This window comes from Carassius gibelio, chromosome B16, assembly GCF_023724105.1.
Source record: "Carassius gibelio isolate Cgi1373 ecotype wild population from Czech Republic chromosome B16, carGib1.2-hapl.c, whole genome shotgun sequence".
In the NCBI taxonomy this organism is placed as follows: Eukaryota; Metazoa; Chordata; class Actinopteri; order Cypriniformes; family Cyprinidae; genus Carassius; species Carassius gibelio.
In genome coordinates this window covers 2,059,306-2,079,234 of record NC_068411.1, presented here as the reverse complement: position 1 = coordinate 2,079,234, position 19,929 = coordinate 2,059,306, and the positions used below count along the sequence as shown (strand labels likewise).

The 19,929-nt window shown below is 38.1% G+C and overlaps 1 protein-coding gene across 2 annotated transcripts in view; it reads left to right on the top strand.

Moving 5' to 3' along the window:
* Positions 1-19,929, top strand: part of taf2 (TAF2 RNA polymerase II, TATA box binding protein (TBP)-associated factor) — a 152,675-nt gene that overhangs the window by 33,050 nt on the left and 99,696 nt on the right. For both annotated transcript variants that reach the window (XM_052577873.1, XM_052577871.1), the window contains exons 13-15: positions 5,303-5,417; positions 5,535-5,644; positions 14,284-14,349. In XM_052577873.1, coding sequence (XP_052433833.1) covers positions 5,303-5,417; positions 5,535-5,644; positions 14,284-14,349 — 291 coding nt within the window. The remainder of the gene's footprint in view (positions 1-5,302; positions 5,418-5,534; positions 5,645-14,283; positions 14,350-19,929) is intronic.

Here is a 19,929-nt window from a genome sequence, read left to right as displayed (position 1 = left end):
ATGTGGAATACAGTTATCTTTCTAGATTTGTTTTGTTGGTTTTTGTGGTACACTTGTTTTTGATTGGTCACTTGCTGTAGTCTGCAACCAAATATTTATGGATTTTTTTTTAGGGCTGCCCCCTAATAGTTAACTAATCATTAGTTGACTAGAAGAGGCTTGGTTAACCAAAATTGTATTAGTTGCAGCAAAACAAAAATCCACAGGTGAAGTCACGCAGTCAGAGACGGACTGATCGGTCTATGACTTATATTATATGACTTATCTGAAATATGTAGGTATTAGCAGCATTGATTGGCCACTCAATCTAATGTTAACCTATAGAAATATGCTCTGTTCAACCCCAATAATTTAGTGCTGCTGACTCTCATATGAACTTAATTTATATATAAACTTTGCAGTGCAGTCGTGGGTCAGCAGCATGAAGAGTAGTGGGCTGAGCACACAGCCTTGTGGATCACCTTTGCTCAGTGTGGTTGTGCTCAAGGTGTTGTGGCCGACATTTAGACGTGGGGATGACTGCTTGTCTCAGAAAGGTGTTGAAAGCTGCGTTTACACCGCAGGAACTTTACCCAGGAACTAGGGACTTTGGGCTGGTACTCTGTGTGTTTCCACTGCAGGAACCAGGAATGAAGTAAAGTTCCGGGTAAAAAAAAAATGCCCCTTAGAATGTCCCTGCTTTTCAAAGTTCCATAACTTGGGTACTAAACATGCTGATTGGTTGAGTTCATGCAGCATTGTGAATTCAACCACCATTTATTCAAAATATTACTCTTAAGCCGCGTTTCCACCGCAGGAACTTTACCCAGGAACTAGGGACTTTGGCCTGGTACTTGGTGTGTTTCCACCGCAGGAACCAGGAACTAAATAAAGTTCCGGGTAAAAAAATGCCCCTCAGAAAGTCCCTGCTGGCAAGGTGGTACTTTTTCAAAGTTCCGGAACTTTCGGGGGCAGGACTTTGGCGCTAAACATTCTGATTGGTTGAGTTCAACCACCATTTATTCGGATCAACATTTTCAAAATATTACTGTTATTGTGTCATGAAATGTAATTTTAAAAGTATTTCAGGCGAGAATGTAGTTGTTTAAAACTCAAATCTGTGGTTTATTTATACAGACAGCGCCTATTTAAAAATGTGTTTCGCCGATCTCAGAGACTGTGAGCTCCATTCGATCAGCGGGAGCTCAGTCCTCATGTATCCGCAGAGAGCAGCCTCATCTCGGACAGATCTTCTGATATGTGCCGCTGGCTCTGATGTCTCTTCAGTGGTTAAACATAAAATATAATTCAGCTGCGGGGTAAATCTTACAGGTTTTCTTTGGTCTGTATTCAATTTATCTATATGCTAAAATGAAAATAAAAAAGGCAAGTCTATATAATATTTCGTTTCATTGCAATGGCTGTATATAACATTACACATATCCCTGAACTAAGTACATTTCTGCAGCTGTTATTATGTTTAAATGAAAACGAAAGGAAGCAGGGGTATTTTATATCCTATTTCGTTTTATTGTAAATATACTGAGGGGAAAATAACAGTAGCCAAAGCGATCGGAGTTCACGCAGCATTGGTTGAGTTCAAACACCATTTATTCGGATCATTTTCAAATATTACTGTTATTGTGTCATTAAATGTAATTTTAAAAGTGTTTCAGGCGAGAATGTAGTTGTTTAAAACTCAAATCTATGGTTTATTTATAAAGACAGCGCCTATTTAAAAATGTGTTTCGCCGATCTCATAGACGGTGAGCTACACTCGATCAGCGGGAGCTCAGTCCTCATGTATCCGCAGAGAGCAGCCTTACCTCGGCTAGACCTTCTGATATGTGCCGCTGTCTGATGTCTCTTTAGTGGTTAAACATAACATAATTCAGCTGCGGGGTAAATCTAACAGGTTTTCTTTGGTCTGTATTCAATTTATCTATATGTTAAAATGAAAATAAAAAAGGCAAATTTATATAATATTTCGTTTCATTGTAATGGCTGCATATACACATATCCCTGAACTAAGTAAATTTCTGCAGCTGTTATTATGCTTAAATGAAAACCAAAGGAGGGAGTGGTATTTTATATCCTATTTCGTTTTATTGTAAATATACAGAGAGGAAAATTACAGGACTCGCGTCGTCGCTGAAATCACACTCCCCAGTTGAATGCACGAAGTCAGAACTAACTACCGATGATGCACGTCCAAAATCAGCGTACCTTTTTTTTTTTTTTAAATCAGCGGTACTTTGTATTGAGAAACGCACAGACCTACGTCCCCAGTCTATTTGCCTAATCTACCCGGTACTTTACACCGTGGTGGAAACGCAGAAAGCAACAGGTCTGGGAGGAAAAAGTTCCTGGGAAAAAAAGTTCCTGGTACAAATGTTCCGGGTAATTTCGGTGGAAACGCGGCATTATTGTGTCATGAAATGTAATTTTAAAAGTATTTCAGGCAGGAATGTAGTTGTTTAAAACTCAAATCTGTAGTTTATTTATAAAGACAGTGCCTATTTAAAAATGTGATTTGCCGATTTCTGAGACGAAATCGGCAAATAAAATAATTTGTTTTGGGTAAATCAAACAGGTAATCTTTGGTCTGTATTTAATTTATCTATATGTTAAAATAAAAAATAAAAAAGGCAAATTGATGTATTTCGTTTCATTGTAATAGCTTTATATATACACATTTCCCTGAACTAAGTAAATTTAATTCTCATTATTGTTTAAATGAAAATGAAAAGGCAGTGGTATTTTGATATCCTATTTCGTTTTATTGTTAATATAGAGTGAGGAAAAATTGCAGAAGCCTAGGCAAGCTGACTGATGTTATTTAAGTACGCTGCTGTTTGCAGAATTACCGGATGTGCGTCGTCACGGACATCACACTCCCGAGACAAATGAGCGGAGTCCGAACTACCGAGGATGCAAGTCCAAAATGTGCGTACTTTGTACCTGCAGTAAAGATAGTTTGCGGTTTGATATTCAAATTTCTTTTGACTATAAATACGCAGTGCACTATCATAGACATGCAAATAATACCGAATATCATTCATCTACGAAAAACAAACAAACTGATTTCGGCCCAAAGGACAGCGTCACCTGAATCATGGAGAATGATATTCAGTATTATTTGCATGTCTATGACAGTGCACTGGGTATTTCTAGACAAAAGAAATCTGAACATCAAACTGCAAACTATCTTTATTGTGGTAACTTTGTACTGAGAAAAGCGTGCAGACCTACTTCACCAAGACTATTTGCCTAATCTTCCCGGTACTTTAGACCGTGGTGGAAACGCAAAAAGCAACAGGTCTGGGGTGAAAAAAGTTCCTGGTACAAATGTTCCAGGTAATTTTGGTTTAAACGCGGCAGAAGATTTCTGTTAGGACATCTGTCAGCTGTTCAGCACAGTCTCTCAGTAAATGCCCAGGTATGTTTTAAGGACCCGCAGCCTTGCATGGGTTAATCCTAGATAGGGTCTTCCTTGTTGGCTGGAGACATACAAAGACTGGTCATTTGGGATGTATGGGCAGTTCTGTGCAGGTGTGTCATTCTGCATTTCAAACCATGAATAAGAGTGGTTGAGTGCATCTGGGAGGGATGTGTCGTCATCACAGGCCTGTGGCGGGAGTTTGTATTTAGTGTTGGTCTGAATGGCTTGCCACAGGCTCCATGTTTCTCTGCTGTATGTCAAGTGATTGATTTTTTTTGGGCATATGACCGTTTTGCATTTTTGATGCCACAGGACAAATTGGCTCTTGCTGTTTTGACAGCTGCTTTATCTACAGATCTGAATGCTTCAGCTCTGGTCTTTAGCATCCCATGAACCTCTTCTGTTATCCATGACTTTTGGTTTGCATGTGTGGTGATGATCTTGGTGACTGTCACATCATCAATGCACTTTTTTATGTAGGCACTCACACTTTGTGTACTCCTGCAGTTCTGTGAGGTTGTTGTAGGTCGCTGTCTCTTTAAACATGTTCCAGTCTTGGCACTGAAAGCAGTCCCGTAATGTTGAGTTTTTGAACTGGTTTGACGAGTTTCAGAAGTGTTCTGTATGCTGGAATTAGTATAACAGAGATGTGATCCAAGTACCGGAGGTGGGGGTGGGGTATAGCCTTGTACGCATTCTTTTCTGCTATGTAAATGGAGTCCAGTGTATTTTTTCCCCCTGTTGCAAAGCTCAGATGTTGGTAGAAATTTGGCAAAACTGTCTTTTTTTTTTTTTGCGTGGTTGAAGTCACCGGCTATTATGAAAAAGCCATCTGGGTTCCAATAACAATGGCCGTGAACTCCCGCAGCAGATAGAACGGTCGACACTTCACAAACATAAACTCCACCAGCAATTTTTTGTCATTACCACAGCATTGTTACGCCACTCTTTGTTGAAATACACACACAGGCCACCCCCACGAGCCTTACCAGACAGTGCTTTGTCTTTGTCTGCTCGATAGCAGGCAAGTCCGTGTAGCTGAGTAGTGGAGTCTGAGATGTTGTCGTTAAGCCATGTTTCAGTGAAAACAAACACACAACAATCTCATGCAGTGTAGACTGACTGAGTTGAATAAAATCCAGTTTCTTTTCCAGAGCAAACGTTTGGAAGCATGAGTGATCGAATCGCTTGTCTAGTGGGGTTAGCCCTTATCCCAGCTTGTGATGACTCTGTGTCGCAGTATCCAGTGATATTACAGTTAAAGTGGCCATTTGTATTTTTTATTTTTTTATTTCTTTGAGGTTCTGTAGAACAATAAAGAAGATTTTAGCTGGAATCGTGGTCATTGGTGATTTAATCAAATTCATGCAATTCAGTGGCTGCCCGTATTTGAGAATAAAAAAATCATGGTAAACAAAATGAATACCTGTGCCTCCTGAGGATATATATTGAGCTTTTACAAAGGGAAACATTCTTAATATATTGTCATGTGCCACAGGTATTAATTTTGAGTTCCTTGTTATTCAGCTTTTCTTGTTTTATTCTCCAAGATGATCAGCCACTGACTTTTTTCAATCCTCAAGGTCCATGATTTTAGCTCATGGTTTCAAATCTTCTTTACTGTCCTACTCCTATATTTTGGATGGCCTGAGGGTGTGAAAATTAACAAAAAAAAATGTTTTTCGGTGAACTAACCCTTTAATATATGCTTTATAATTACTAATAAACAGCCAATATAATGGTAATATGCATGCTATTAAGCAACTTGCGAATTGGTCCCTAAACTAGAGTGTTACCAAAATTTACGTTGCACTTGATTTAGGAAGTTTGAGCTCATGCAGACTGTAGTTTAATATATTACTTCCTTTGACTCAACCTCAGAGACCAGAGTGGGGTCGTAAAATTTTTTGGAAGTTTTGCTTTCAACAGGAAAAGAAATGTTTTGGAACTTGAGATCCGTCAGGACTACACGTCATCTGGCACACAGAAATATGTGGTGAGTGACTGCAGTTTGAAAATCAGATGGAAAATTGTGTGAGAGAAGCTAGTCTTCTAGTTGGTCTGACAATGATTATGTGCATATTGAAAACTTACACATTCTGTTTTTTGTTAGGGCCCTATTAAAGTGACAGTGCAGGAACTGGATGGGTCATTTAACCACACGTTACAGATAGAGGAGAACAGTCTAAAACATGACATTCCCTGCCACTCTAAAAGCAGAAGGTAGGTGACCTGCTTTCAGGAAAAAAATACATGCCTGAATCTAATCAGTAGTTCGTAGTAAGCTTGTTTTTCACTTAGGTCTATTTGTATAACTCAAAATTTTCAGATAACTCAATTGTCAAAATAATCAATAGATCACTTGATTACCAAAATAATCATAAGTTACAGCCCTAGATTTGTTAACCCTCTCAGGTCTAGGAGGTTTTAGGGGCCTGGAGAAGTTTTGACATGCCCTGACTTTTGTGCTTTTTTTTCAGTTGCTTCTAAATATTTTAGTGGCTAGTGTCTGAAAACACTGTATTCAGTACAAACTTGGCTACAATAATATATAAATATCATATATGTACATGATTTTGTCTTTGAGAAAACAATGTTTATGCATAATTAGTGAAAAACTAAAATTTTGAAGTCACTGAAACAAGGTCATAAAACACATCCAGAACATTTGATCATAAGACTGTTAAACCTGGAGCATGTCTAGAATTTTTGCTTCAAGATTATGTGAAAATCATCTTGTTTACTCACAGAAAACAATACATTTAAATTTTCTAAGACACTTTTTGTTTGTAGAGGGCATATGTGAGTAGGCATCAGCTATCATGAATATTATTGTGATTTACAACTGAAAAGACAAAGGCCCACATAATGAGCTGCATAATGAGCCTTTCAGTCAGGTATGTGACTGAGAGAGAATAGTTACAAGAAAGAATGCGAGGACAAAATAAATGTATATGTTTTTGTTTGTAGTTTATTTAGAATAGATTTAATTCTCACAAAATAATTTGAGATTCACTTGGAAGTGCAGTTAAACAGTTTATTAGGATGCTATCTATTTGGATGCTGAAAATTTAGCTTTGATCTCATATTCAAATTGAAAGCAGTTATTTTAAATAGTACAAATATTGAACAATATTACTGCTTTAGCAAACTGGTATTGACTGGTATTGTGTCTTGTTGAAATATATACATGAACATCACATAAATAGCATTTCTAAAGTGTATATTGTTTGAGCTCTTAAATTAAATGATAAACTACATTATTAACAATATTGTGATGGTCACTGATACTAGTAGTACAGTACAACATTTAGATTATGTAAATAAAAAGCATAATGTTTCACTTGATTATACATTTAGTCAGGAATTATAGTTTGGAAAAAAACTAAAAAACAAAGAAAAGACTTGTGTATGATCTCTGCTGGATTAAGAGCTTCATTCTTTTTTTCTGAGGTAATCCTCAGCACATCTTCTTGGGGTGAATTGTCTTATTCCTCTCAGCTCGAAGCAAACAGTAAAATAATAATAAAAAATAAAAAACTAGAACAGTCTCACTGCTTTGTTTTCTGTGATATGGGCGTATACATGCACTTCATGTGGAACATTAAAATATCAATACCGTGTTCACCTCGTTTGCGTGGTTAGATTTACACTGCAGACCAAGGCTGCAGACAGAGTTTGTTTTCTTTATTTTATAAATGCTCAAAGTTTTATCGTGTAGATACAAATAAAAGTAGACCCTTTACAGATTCGACTGATGTATTGCTTGAACTAAAAGTGTAATTTGAGATTTTTACGGGGATATCAGGAGAAGATTCCTCATAACGTATATATCAGTCCCTCCAGAAAAAGTTGATTATGCGATCACCTGATTTAATGCATAATCAGCCAAGGGCCGCATATTTATGCGGGGGTCGCATTTTTTCAAATACACTGCACTTTCGCCACATAAATTGCCGATTTCAGGAAGCAAAATATGCGGAGGTAGCATGATTTCATAATAATAATAATTTTTTGTTGCAAAAAAATCACACATCTTAGCAGAAAGTTGAAAATTGTTGCATTTACTTCACACAAGTAAATCCTTATGAACCTTATGAAGTGACGTAATTGTGCGACATGAACATCATCTGTGAAGCCCGTGGTGCAACCAGGGTGAAGGACGCAAATCATTCTCATCTGCCAACAAAAATATGCGCAAAAGACAGCGCGAAGCAGTTACCCGGTGTGTTACAGAGGGATGAGTATGAGGATGGCGAATGATAGAATTTTTTTTCTCTTTTTCATCAAACCTCAGTTTTTGCAAGTTCCTGCAATTTCATCGCATAAGATTGCAAAAATATCCCGCATATTCCATCACATTTTTATGAAAACCTGCCGCAAAATCAAGGATTTTTGCCCGCAACAATCACAAAAATGATCTGCGTTTTTCTGGAGGGACTGATATATGAGGGGATCAACTCCAGGGGGGCTAAAACATTTTAAAATACAACTGCATTGTTTTGATTTGTGATTAAATGACAAATATTTTGTCTTAAAAAAAAAAAAAAAAACTTAAAATATTGACTCATTCTAGTGAACCAAGTATCTGTATATCTCATGTGTATTGTCACATAAAGTGTTGATAAATGGTGATAAGGCTCATAATATCCCAAGTGTATGATACTGCTTTCATTCTTCAGGTCAATCATATTCATGAAAAAAAAAAATCTGTTTGAATAATGAAAGCAATAATTTTGCCGTAATATCTTTTAGGGTAAAAGTTGCCTCAGTCATTGCAGGCTTTTGTGCTGCACTTTATTTGTGCCATTTTGTTTTATTAATTTATTAGAATTTGATAGATAATAACAATATTGTTTGATAAGTGAGATCTCTGATTTTAGTCCTTAAAAACCAAAAAAGTAATGCTAAAAAAAGTCCTTGAAAGTCCTGGAATTACATTTTGCAGTTTTTGTACGAACCCTGTAAACAAGATACAGTTTTAGAAGTTTTAGCTAAAATAGATTTTTTAAAAACGAATTAGATTTGCAACTAATGATTATTTTGTTAAAATCAATTAATTTAAATTCTATTTTTTTATCCAAACAATAAAATAGGCTGTGCAATTGGGCAATTAGTTGAATTAGTTGAAAGGGGTGTGTTCAAAAAAATAGCAGTGTGGCATTCAATCATTGAGGTCATCAATTTTGTGAAGAAACAGGTGTGAATCAGGTGGCCCCTATTTAAGGATGAAGCCAACACTTGTTGAACATGCATTTGAAAGCTGAGGAAAATGGGTCGTTCAAGACATTGTTCAGAAGAACAGCGTACTTTGATTAAAAAGTTGATTAGAGAGGGGAAAACCTATAAAGAGGTGCAAAAAATGATAGGCTGTTCAGCTAAAATGATCTCCAATGCCTTAAAATGGAGAGCAAAACCAGAGAGACGTGGAAGAAAATGGAAGACAACCATCAAAATGGATAGAAGAATAACCAGAATGGCAAAGGCTCAGCCAATGATCACCTCCAGGATGATCAAAGACAGTCTGGAGTTACCTGTAAGTACTGTGACAGTTAGAAGACGTCTGTGTGAAGCTAATCTATTTTCAAGAATCCCCCGCAAAGTCCCTCTGTTAAAAAAAAGGCATGTGCAGAAGAGGTTACAATTTGCCAAAGAACACATCAACTGGCCTAAAGAGAAATGGAGGAACATTTTGTGGACTGATGAGAGTAAAATTGTTCTTTTTGGGTCCAAGGGCCACAGGCAGTTTGTGAGACGACCCCCAAACTCTGAATTCAAGCCACAGTACACAGTGAAGACAGTGAAGCATGGAGGTGCAAGCATCATGATATGGGCATGTTTCTCCTACTATGGTGTTGGGCCTATTTATCGCATACCAGGGATCATGGATCAGTTTGCATATGTTAAAATACTTGAAGAGGTCATGTTGCCCTATGCTGAAGAGGACATGCCCTTGAAATGGTTGTTTCAACAAGACAATGACCCAAAACACACTAGTAAACGGGCAAAGTCTTGGTTCCAAACCAACAAAATTAATGTTATGGAGTGGCCAGCCCAATCTCCAGACCTTAATCCAATTGAGAACTTGTGGGGTGATATCAAAAATGCTGTTTCTGAAGCAAAACCAAGAAATGTGAATGAATTGTGGAATGTTGTTAAAGAATCATGGAGTGGAATAACAGCTGAGAGGTGCCACAAGTTGGTTGACTCCATGCCACACAGATGTCAAGCAGTTTTAAAAAACTGTGGTCATACAACTAAATATTAGTTTAGTGATTCACAGGATTGCTAAATCCCAGAAAAAAAAAAAATGTTTGTACAAAATAGTTTTGAGTTTGTACAGTCAAAGGTAGACACTGCTATTTTTTTGAACACACCCCTTTCAACTAATTGCCCAATTGCACAGCCTTAAGAGCGTGCATATCATGAATGCTGGGTCTTGTTTGTTTTCTGACAATCTACTGATCCTACTGGTAACTTGTTTGCCACGTAGCAATAAAAAATATACTAAAAACCTTGATTATTCTGGTTAGTCACATTGTACTGCTATTATTTTGAACAATACTGTACATTACTGGGGAAGTTAAGCACTCACAGCCCTTACAGTTAACATCTGAGCAAACTGCTCCAACAGCTAGGTGACGTGGGGAGGGGCAGCTTCAGAGTGGTAGGTAGACCGAGTAGGAGCTGAGTAAAGCTGTTCATTTCTCTTAATGTCTTCTTGCTTTTTCTACACTTTCATCCAGTGTCCAGTTTTACCGCAAAAATGTCAACTGCCCTCCTCCTTAGGACTTTTACTTTTTTGTTGGTTCTCTGTTTTGACCTGAAAAGATGCTGCTGCAATCTTTACTCTGGCTTTAACATCAGTGTTTCTTTCCCAAGTAACTAAACTGTCTAGATTACTTTTGAGAGTTTTGTTAGACCAAGTTAGATCTAAGAATGGCAAGGCTTTTCTGTATTGAATAAATACCAAATTTCTTTATCAGATCCAATCTGACTGACTCTGTCACAATTGAGTCCATGTGCTGTCCTAACAAGGATTTGAACTCACTGTCCACGAAGGAGTGGCTAGTCCACCTTTCTTAGTTATTGGAATCAGCTTAGCATTCCTTCTCAACATTTTGTAAAGTATTTCTGACACAAAAGGACACTTCTAACACTTCCCTGGCAAGCTGAGGATAAAAACACAAATTACTAGCACTTTATGCTAAACTTCCCTGCCAGACACAGAGGATAAGCAAAATATTAGCATGTGATGCTAATCTTCCTTGTCTAAACGGAAGATTACTTTCATCTCTAAAATATATTTTTTAGAGGGTAACTTAATTAACCAAACTCTACAGCTGTTTGTTAACTCTTCTCTGGCGGCGCTGAGGATACTGGTCTTTTCTTTTCAAGGTTCTTTTGGATAGTTACACTCACCAACCATTGGCTGAACAGAAAGATTAAGTCTGGAATGAAGTCAGAATCAGAATCAGAATGAGCTTTATTGCCAGGTATGTTTACACATACGAGGAATTTGTTTTCGTGACAGAAGCTCCGCAGTACAACAGAATGACAGCGACAGAACATAAAACGCATAATAAAAGAATAAAAAATATAAATAAGTAGATAGTGAATGACAATATACAAATGAAAATTGTAGGCAGGTATATTACAAAATGCAGTTATGTATGTACATGTGTATTATGTGCAAAATTTAAGTGTATACTAAGTATGTGTGTTAGATAAATAAAGTGTATGTGTATATAAATATAAAGTGTAGTGTGTTCGCCGTTATTATCAGCTGTTCATAAGATGGATTGCCTGAGGGAAGAAACTGGTCCTGTGTCTGGTCGTTCTGGTGCTTTGTTGAGATTGCAGTTTCAATCTGGTTTCAGATGAGAAGCTCTATCCAGGTCACGGCACCAAAAACTGTTGGCAACTCAGAAACGAAGACCAGGAGACTCTTGGGTAATCTTTAGCAGAATTCTTTGAGAACGCTCTGCGTGGCGCTGTAGTCATCAAAAGTCTAACTAGTCATTAGGGCCCAAGCATGTACATGTGTATTATGTGCAAAATTTAAGTGTATACTAAGTATGTGTGTTAGATAAATAAAGTGTATGTGTATATAAATATAAAGTGTAGTGTGTTCGCCGTTATTATCAGCTGTTCATAAGATGGATTGCCTGAGGGAAGAAACTGGTCCTGTGTCTGGTCGTTCTGGTGCTTTGTTGAGATTGCAGTTTCAATCTGGTTTCAGATGAGAAGCTCTATCCAGGTCACGGCACCAAAAACTGTTGGCAACTCAGAAACGAAGACCAGGAGACTCTTGGGTAATCTTTAGCAGAATTCTTTGAGAACGCTCTGCGTGGCGCTGTAGTCATCAAAAGTCTAACTAGTCATTAGGGCCCAAGCACCGATGGTGCGAGGACCCTCTTGTATCTGCTCCGTCTATTCTTCTTCTTCTTCAAAGTTGCTGTAACTTAGACATACATTGACCATTGACAATGCCAGTGACCATATTGGCAACAGGAAGTGACATATTTTACACTGCGACAAACTACTCCTAGAAATTTTATGACATCAGTGTCTTTTTTGTGGTCAGTCTAATCTAAAGGCCTGTGCCATGTTAAGTTGTGAAGATAAAGATTTCGTTAAAAGGCGTGTCAGGCGCCGTGACGAAGTTCGATGTCTCGCCTTTGGACTAAAAGATGTTATAACTCGGGCATAAAATGTCTGATCTTCCCCAAACTTCACAGGTGTGATAAGAGTCCTGGCCTGAACACATCTGAAGGCCAATATTCCATCGGGTGTTGCAAAATGGCTCAATACTGCCACCTATACACTTTTCAACGGATGCGCCTCGAGCTATGTTTCACTTACATGTACAAAAATCGGTATACACATGTAACTCACCAATACCTACGAAAAAGTCTCATGGTACGAAATCTGAATCCCAACAGGAAGTCGGTTATTTAGAATTTTCTCTGCAAAATTGGTGTTGTTTTTGCCATTTTCAGGGGTTGTTCTTTAACGAACTCCTCCTAGAGATTTATTCCGATCAAAACCAAACTTGGTCAGTGTAATCTAAAGGCCTTTGCGATGTTAAATTGCGAAGATCTTGAGGTTTAGTTAAAGGGCGTGTCCATGGCGGCCTGACAAATTTCAATGTTTCGCCATGAAAAAGGAAGTTGCTGTAACCAAGACATACAATGTCCAATCTGCCCCAAACTTCACATGTTAGATAAGACTTCTGCCCTTAACAGATCTACATGCCCATATTCAGTTATAGTCATAGCGCCACCTGCAGGCAACAGGAAGTGACATGTTTTACGCTGCAACAAACTACTCCTAGAAATTTTTTGACATTAATGTATTTTTTGTGGTCAGTATAATCTAAAGGCCTGTGCAATGTTAAAATGTGGAGACCTTGAGTTTTTGGGCGTGTCCATGGCGCCATGACAAAATTTAATGTCTCGCCACAGCAAGAGAAGTTGTTGTAACTCAGGCATAAAATGTTTGATCTTCTTTGAGGTAATTTGAGGTAATCTGGACAGAAGAGATTAAAATACCAGGTTTAAATGGGTATGTGTCTTTGTCCAACGGGTATGTGATCCGATCAACCAAAATGCACATTAAAGGGTTCATATGACATTGCTAAAAATAACATTATTTTGCGTATTTGGTGTGATGTAATCTGTTTTAGCTGAATTCCTCATGCATTTGATTTATTTTTTTACGCCCCTTTCAGTAATGTGATGCTCTGTCTGCAAAGCCAATAAATCCCATTATAAAAAAGGCCTTTGTTGCATCCAGTGGGGACATAATTACTGATTATAATTACTTGTACTCTTTTTATGCATTGTGTAAAGATAAAACAATGTCTGCATTCGAGATCGGAGAAATGAAAAGCAACAATTGTCACTCTGCACTGAATTTGAATCATCAGTGGCAAATTCTTTAAATATAAAAATGTACCTAAAGACTATGAGTCAGAAGCGCCAGACTGCCCTTGCAAAGTTGGAATTGCCCCACTTTATAGAAACAGACACTGGCATTGTAGGCTTCTCTATCTCTTAGTCTATCTCCATGTGCTGCACACATCTGAATATTTGAGTTGAACTGTTCCGGAACAGTGTTTTAAATGCCACTTAACCACATTTCTAGTTGTGTCCTCATTTGGAAGGCCAAACAAAGTTTCACTTACCTGGCGGTGGCAGCAGCACCAAAAATTAAAGCTACGTCTTTCTTTGTATGAACATTTGGGTGGTGTTATGCAAATCTTCCTACGTCTTGACTACATCATGTTAGAATGAGCTGTTTAACGTAGTCGTTGCTGACTTCAACCTGTATAAAGAATATCTCTTTGAATTTTAGATTTTAGTCTTTGCGACTTTACAAATCATTTTTATGCACCAAGAGATTGTAACACTCCAAAGAGAAAGGAAAAATTTAAATTGTAGAATATATAGCCCCTTTAATTCCAAGTGTAAATAGGGCCCAAAAATGGAGATTATAATGAAGATCAAAAAGAAGAACACAAACTTTTCTGTTGACAGATCATGAGAATGTTCTGCATGAACGCACACATTCACTCTGAATGTGTTAACCTTTTACTGTGATTTCTTTATTCTGTAAGTGTAAGGAACGTCTTTATATTCAATACATGATGTTATCCCTTTACAGTTACTGTCATAAAATGCTTGAATTACATGTTGACTTGAAATTCTAAATGTAATATCCAATAACAGATCATTATAAATTTTATTGATTATTTGTTGCAGCCCTAAACCTAATATAATTTATAATATTTTCTTGTCGTGAAAATAATAACAGAAGCTGGCATGGCGTTAAACACAAAACAATTCTTTCTCTGCCAGGAACAAGAAGAAGAAAATCCCTCTGATGAATGGAGAGGAAGTCGACATGGACTTGTCAGCCATGGAGTAAGCTGTTTTTATATTTTATGAATTTATCACACACATATGAGTGAATGTTCCAACTATTAAGTGTGTAATACTTAGGAATTCAGGTACGGTACATTTCAGTAACATTTAAGATGAATGCCTTTGAGCATACTTTGTCCAGTAGCTGTAATTGTTTCAGCACTATACCTCCCTGTTATACATGCACACTATATTAATATTTTGCACAAACGAGAAAAATAGGTTAATTCTCACTGGTCCTCTTATGTTATCTGGCATCTTTCTCCTTTGATACAAATTTTAGTTTCATCTGACCTAGGGGTATGCCAGTATGAGTATTGGTACCGAATGGTTCACGGTAGGGCTGTGCGATATGGTAAAAAAAAGATGATTTTTTTTTTAATCAATTTTGCGATTTCGATTTTAATCACGATTTTGGCACACAGTCATAAATGCATTCAGTATAAATATTAAATATATTTCCAAAAGAAAACCGATGAGAGCTTTATCAAATGTCTCTAGAACAGAGATAAGTCAAAATAATCACTAAGATGTCAAACAAAATGTCTAGACATATGGAACAAAAATTTAATAAAACTGTGTTCAGGGATTTTTATTTTTTTGTCATGCATTGGTCATAGAGCTCACTGTAGCGGTGCCTCATGTGTTATATGTTTTGCCCAATATATTCATTGCCCAAGGGTCACATGTACTCCATCTGCAGTGCATATACAGTAAGTTGTGTACGAGGTTCAGAAGCAGCAAAGAGAGCTCATTATTGTAATGTGAAAGCACATTAAAATAATGCTTGAGCGCGAATCTATCCACTTGCACCAGTGATGCACGGGTCAATGTACTAATAACCCGACCGACATTTTCAACTAACCCGCCCGCAACTCAGACTGCAAAAAAATAAAAAATATTGTACCCGACCTACATTTTTAAAAAGCAGTAAATGCTCATCATAGCATCATTTGACCATAGGAACTTAGGCAAAACTAACTAGGCAAAAAACAAAGCAAAAAAACTTTATTATATTTTTTCAAGAATTAAAAAAAATCGTCAGTAAGCTCATAATTTGTACCAAAATAGTCTAGTCTGGCTATGTCTATTTGTACGTTTCTGCAAGGTCAGCAGACATTGAGGCTCGGGTTTGTTCCGATCTGAGCTCGTGAGCGGAGAGCGCATTTCTGAATATCCCGATCCGCTCGCTCATTCCGTGCGGTCTCGCTCAACCCAGAATGGCCTGCTGGTTCGAAAATATGCAAGGAGTCATTTTATTGTTTAGTAATAAACTGGTGTTTTTGGCGTCGCTGCAAAGATGTTGACAAAGTTGACAATGCAGACTCACCATGAACGCAAGAGAGAAATGCACATTTCATATGGACTACATCATCAGAGAGTAGCCCATTTATTTTGGTTGGAATATTTTCGTTTAAAAGAAGACATTTCAAGCTTTTTTGTAATATATAGCCTATATTTCTGTGAGGCACACACTGAGTTTAGTTCACATGCAATGCAAGTGATCCTGCAATATTAAATACGGGCAACTGACTGATAAAACATTGATCAAAATTAAGATACAATTTATACAAAATCTTTTAAAAATAGTTTTCTATGAAACAAAACTTAATGAAGTCGTCAACTTGAGAACAGGCCATGTGTGTTTTTTATTGAACGTAACCGACACTTAGGCTAGGCGGCACTAGGAATGTACTTTTCTCTGATTCTTCTAAGATTTTTACTTCAGCAGATCAGCACAGTGCTCAAACAACAGATTTTTGACACAAACGCTAAAACTAAAAACATTGGGACTGGAATAATACTACAAAAAAAAGACTTTGTCTCCCACTGCGAACAGCTTGCATTCCGGAGACGGGAAAACAAATGCCTACATTCAAACAGAAGAGAGAGAAAATGCCTCCTGTTGGATCTACTTGTTGCATGAACTGCTGAAAACTTCTACAAAGGATTGTGATTCTTGAAACAAAGTTACTTTCTGGACTTCCAAAACAGACGGAACACTTAGCAGACCGTCGTCATGGACCCCCTCAGCATACAGCCGGTGAGTCCCATGAATCTTCTGAATCTCAACAGTTTATACCAAGTGTAGAGGAACAAGCCAAAACTGATCGCCACACTAATCGTTGGCACAAACAGGGAGCGAGACCCAAAGGAACACGAGATATCAGATTGACACGAGTTTCTCGTATTGCTGCCATAGCTTCCTTTACCCCAGATTCGACTATGACAAGGCTTGTGAATACTGGAATTCTACCACCCCCTATACATCTGGAGAACAGATTTGAAGCATTAATGAATGTGGGCGAGGAATCCCCAAATGTGATTAAACATGGATCTGATCAGCCAGCAGCTAACACCGCTACTAACAGGCGGTCAAGGTCGAGCAGACAGCGGCATTCAGCTCAGAGCGCAGCCGAGCCCAGGACTCTGATAGTGGGTGACTCTGTTATCAGAAACATCCATAGCAGGACTACAACAACATGCTGCCTTCCTCAAGCAACGGTCTCTGATTTGAACAAGGAACTTCAGAACATTCTGATGAAGCACAAGACTGCAAATCAAATCATCATCCATGTGGGGAAGAATGATATTCGGAAAGAGCAGTCAGAACTCTTTAAGAAGGACATCATTGAACTCTTTGAAACACTTCAAAGACTCAAAGTTCAGTCGTTCATCAATGGACCACTCCCGGCAAGGGGAACAAATGTTTTCACGCTTGCTTGGGCTGAACACATGGCTACAAAGATCTTGCAGCATAAAAGGAGTAAATTTCATCGACAACTTCAATCTTTTCTGGGGCCATAGACAATTGTTTAAACCGGATGGCCTCCACCCAAACAAACTTGGTGCAAGAGTGTTTAAGGACAATATTTACTTCTCCCTTCGTCATCCTTCAGATAGACACTATCCATGCTGAGCCCTGCCCACAGAGCTCACAGACTGACTGTGATGTATCAAAACAACTACAAGATTCACCACCCAAGTACTACTTTCTGGAAAACAGCCAGGAAAGCCAGGACAACACATCACAGCCACCGGAAACACCAGAGACACAGCCCATCTCACCAGACACATTATCACTCTCTCCAGCATCTCCAATTCTGTGCTTCTCACAGAAAATGGAGGAATTAAACCTATATAAACCGGTTCAGCACATCCAACTTTCTAGAAATAATGAGGTTGCATGATGTTGTTCTGAGAGGCCACTGTGGAAACCCTGCGCTATTCTGGCCTCGGTGCTACTGGCCTGAGCCTATGAGCCCCGCCCGACCCGCTTTAAGCCCTGGCTCGCACTGGCCCGACAGTGGAAATGCGGCTATTGACCAGAAACACGCTCCGCCTTCACTCCGTGAATAAAGTATTTCAGTATGTTTGAAATGTTATGTTCATAACATAGCATATAAAATAATAATAATAAATATAGCTGCAAGCAGCAATTACGGGGTTAGGCACTCCAACGGCAAATGTAGGAGCTAAGCATCGCATGAAGCATCACACCAAATACATTAATGAGCAATAACAGCAATTTTGGAATTATTGTTATTGAAACGGCTAAAAAAAATCATAAATACTACCTCTAGTAGCATGATTACTTGGCTTATCAAGTTTGACCAATAGGTGGCACTGTTATAAAATCAATTTGGTGTACTCTGTGTGACTTTTCAATGACACACACAAAGTTTGGTGTCAATATGCCAAAGCATTCCAGGGATACAGCCTCAAGTGTCATTTTCTCATTGTGCCTCAAATTCGTCGATGTGGTATGCGAAAACGGTTTTGTCTATCGACACAAAATCCATAACTTTGCGTTAGCATAGTCTGAAGATCATTTGATTCGAATTTGGTGAAAATCGGACATAAGGTTGATGAGGAGTTCGAAAAAGTATGTTTTCAACATAAATCAAAATGGCAGACCGGAAGTTCAGCTTACTATGGCATATTTGGTATCTTTGTTATCGGTATACGCCAGGGAATATTTTGAGCCCAGTTTCATTCAAATAGGCTAATGCAATAAAAAGTTATTAGCATTTTAATAAGTGTAATTACTCATGGTTAATTAATTATTTATTACTCTTGACCAATAGATGGCGCTGTTACCAAATTTATGGGGCATGGTCAGTGTGAGGTGGCGATGACACATACAAAGCTTGGTGCAAATATGTCAAAGTGTTGCAGAGATACAGCTCAAATGCATTTTGGCACCCTTCCAGCAAATTCGTTGATACGGTAAATGAGAACCGTTTCATATATCGACACGAAATCCATAACTTTTTGCCAGCATGGTCTGAAGATGATTCACGTCAAATTTGGTGACGGTCTAGGAGTAGTTCGAAAAAGTAGGTTTTCAACATTAAGCAAAATGGCGGACAGGAAGTATGGCCAATTTTCACATAATTGGTATCCATGCTCTCGGCATGACCCACAGAATATAGCGAGACCATTTTAATTTTAATAGTCTAATTTATTCAAAAGTTATTAGCATTTATGTGATATTTCATTATAACTATTGGCCACAAGGTGGCGCTGCCACCAAACTTTTTGAGTGCCTTCAGGGCATGGAGCCGAATATTTTTGTAATTATTTTCGTACCGATACGATGCTGCGTTCAAAAAATACAGCATTTTATAACATAATTCAAAATGGCCGACGCCTTAAATGGCCGACACGGGAAAATTTCATATCATTCGACTCGACATGATGCACTGAATCTTAAGAGACCAGTTTTGTGATTTTTGACCAAACCATTCAGAAGTTATAAGCCAAAATATGCATTTTTCATATCTCCTGACCACTAGGTGGTGCTGTGTCGAAACACTGCAGGTAATCTCAGGTCATGGTTATTATAACACACACCAAGTTTGGTCTCAATATGCCAAACCGTTGCCGAGATATAGCCTTACATGCATTTTTGCGTGCTTTTCGTCAAATTTGTACACGTGTCATTCAACAACGGTTGGACGAATCAACTTGAATTCCATAACTTTTTGCCAGCATGGTCTGAAGATGATCTGAGCCAATTTTCGTGAAAATCGGACTAACCGTCTAGGACGAGTTCGAAAAAGTAGGTTTTTCGAAAAATTTAAGATAGCGAAAAAACTAAACCTTGCGATTTTTGAATTTCGGGATTCATTTGACTTGGCTCGAGCCAAGGATTCAGAGGAAAAAAGAATTTCAATTTTCTGGCTTACGGTTCAAAAGTTATTCGCATATAAACATTGAAAGTTTGGACAAGTGGTGGCGCTAGAGAGTTGGAGTTAGAGACTTCAAATTTGCTATGGTTAATATTGGGACTGTCCTCTATCAGTGTGCCAAATTATACAACTTTCCCGCAATCGGTTCTATGGGCTGCCATAGACTTGTGGCGGAAGAAGAAGAAGAAGCAGAATAATAAATATAGCTGCAAGCAGCAATTACGGGGCCAAGCACTCCAACGGCAAATGTAGTAGCTAAGCATCGCATAAAGCATCACACCAAATACATTAATGAGCAATAACAGCAATTTTGGAATTATTGTATTTGAAATGGCAAAAAAAAAAAAAACACCAATACCACCTCTAGTAGCATGATTACTTGGTT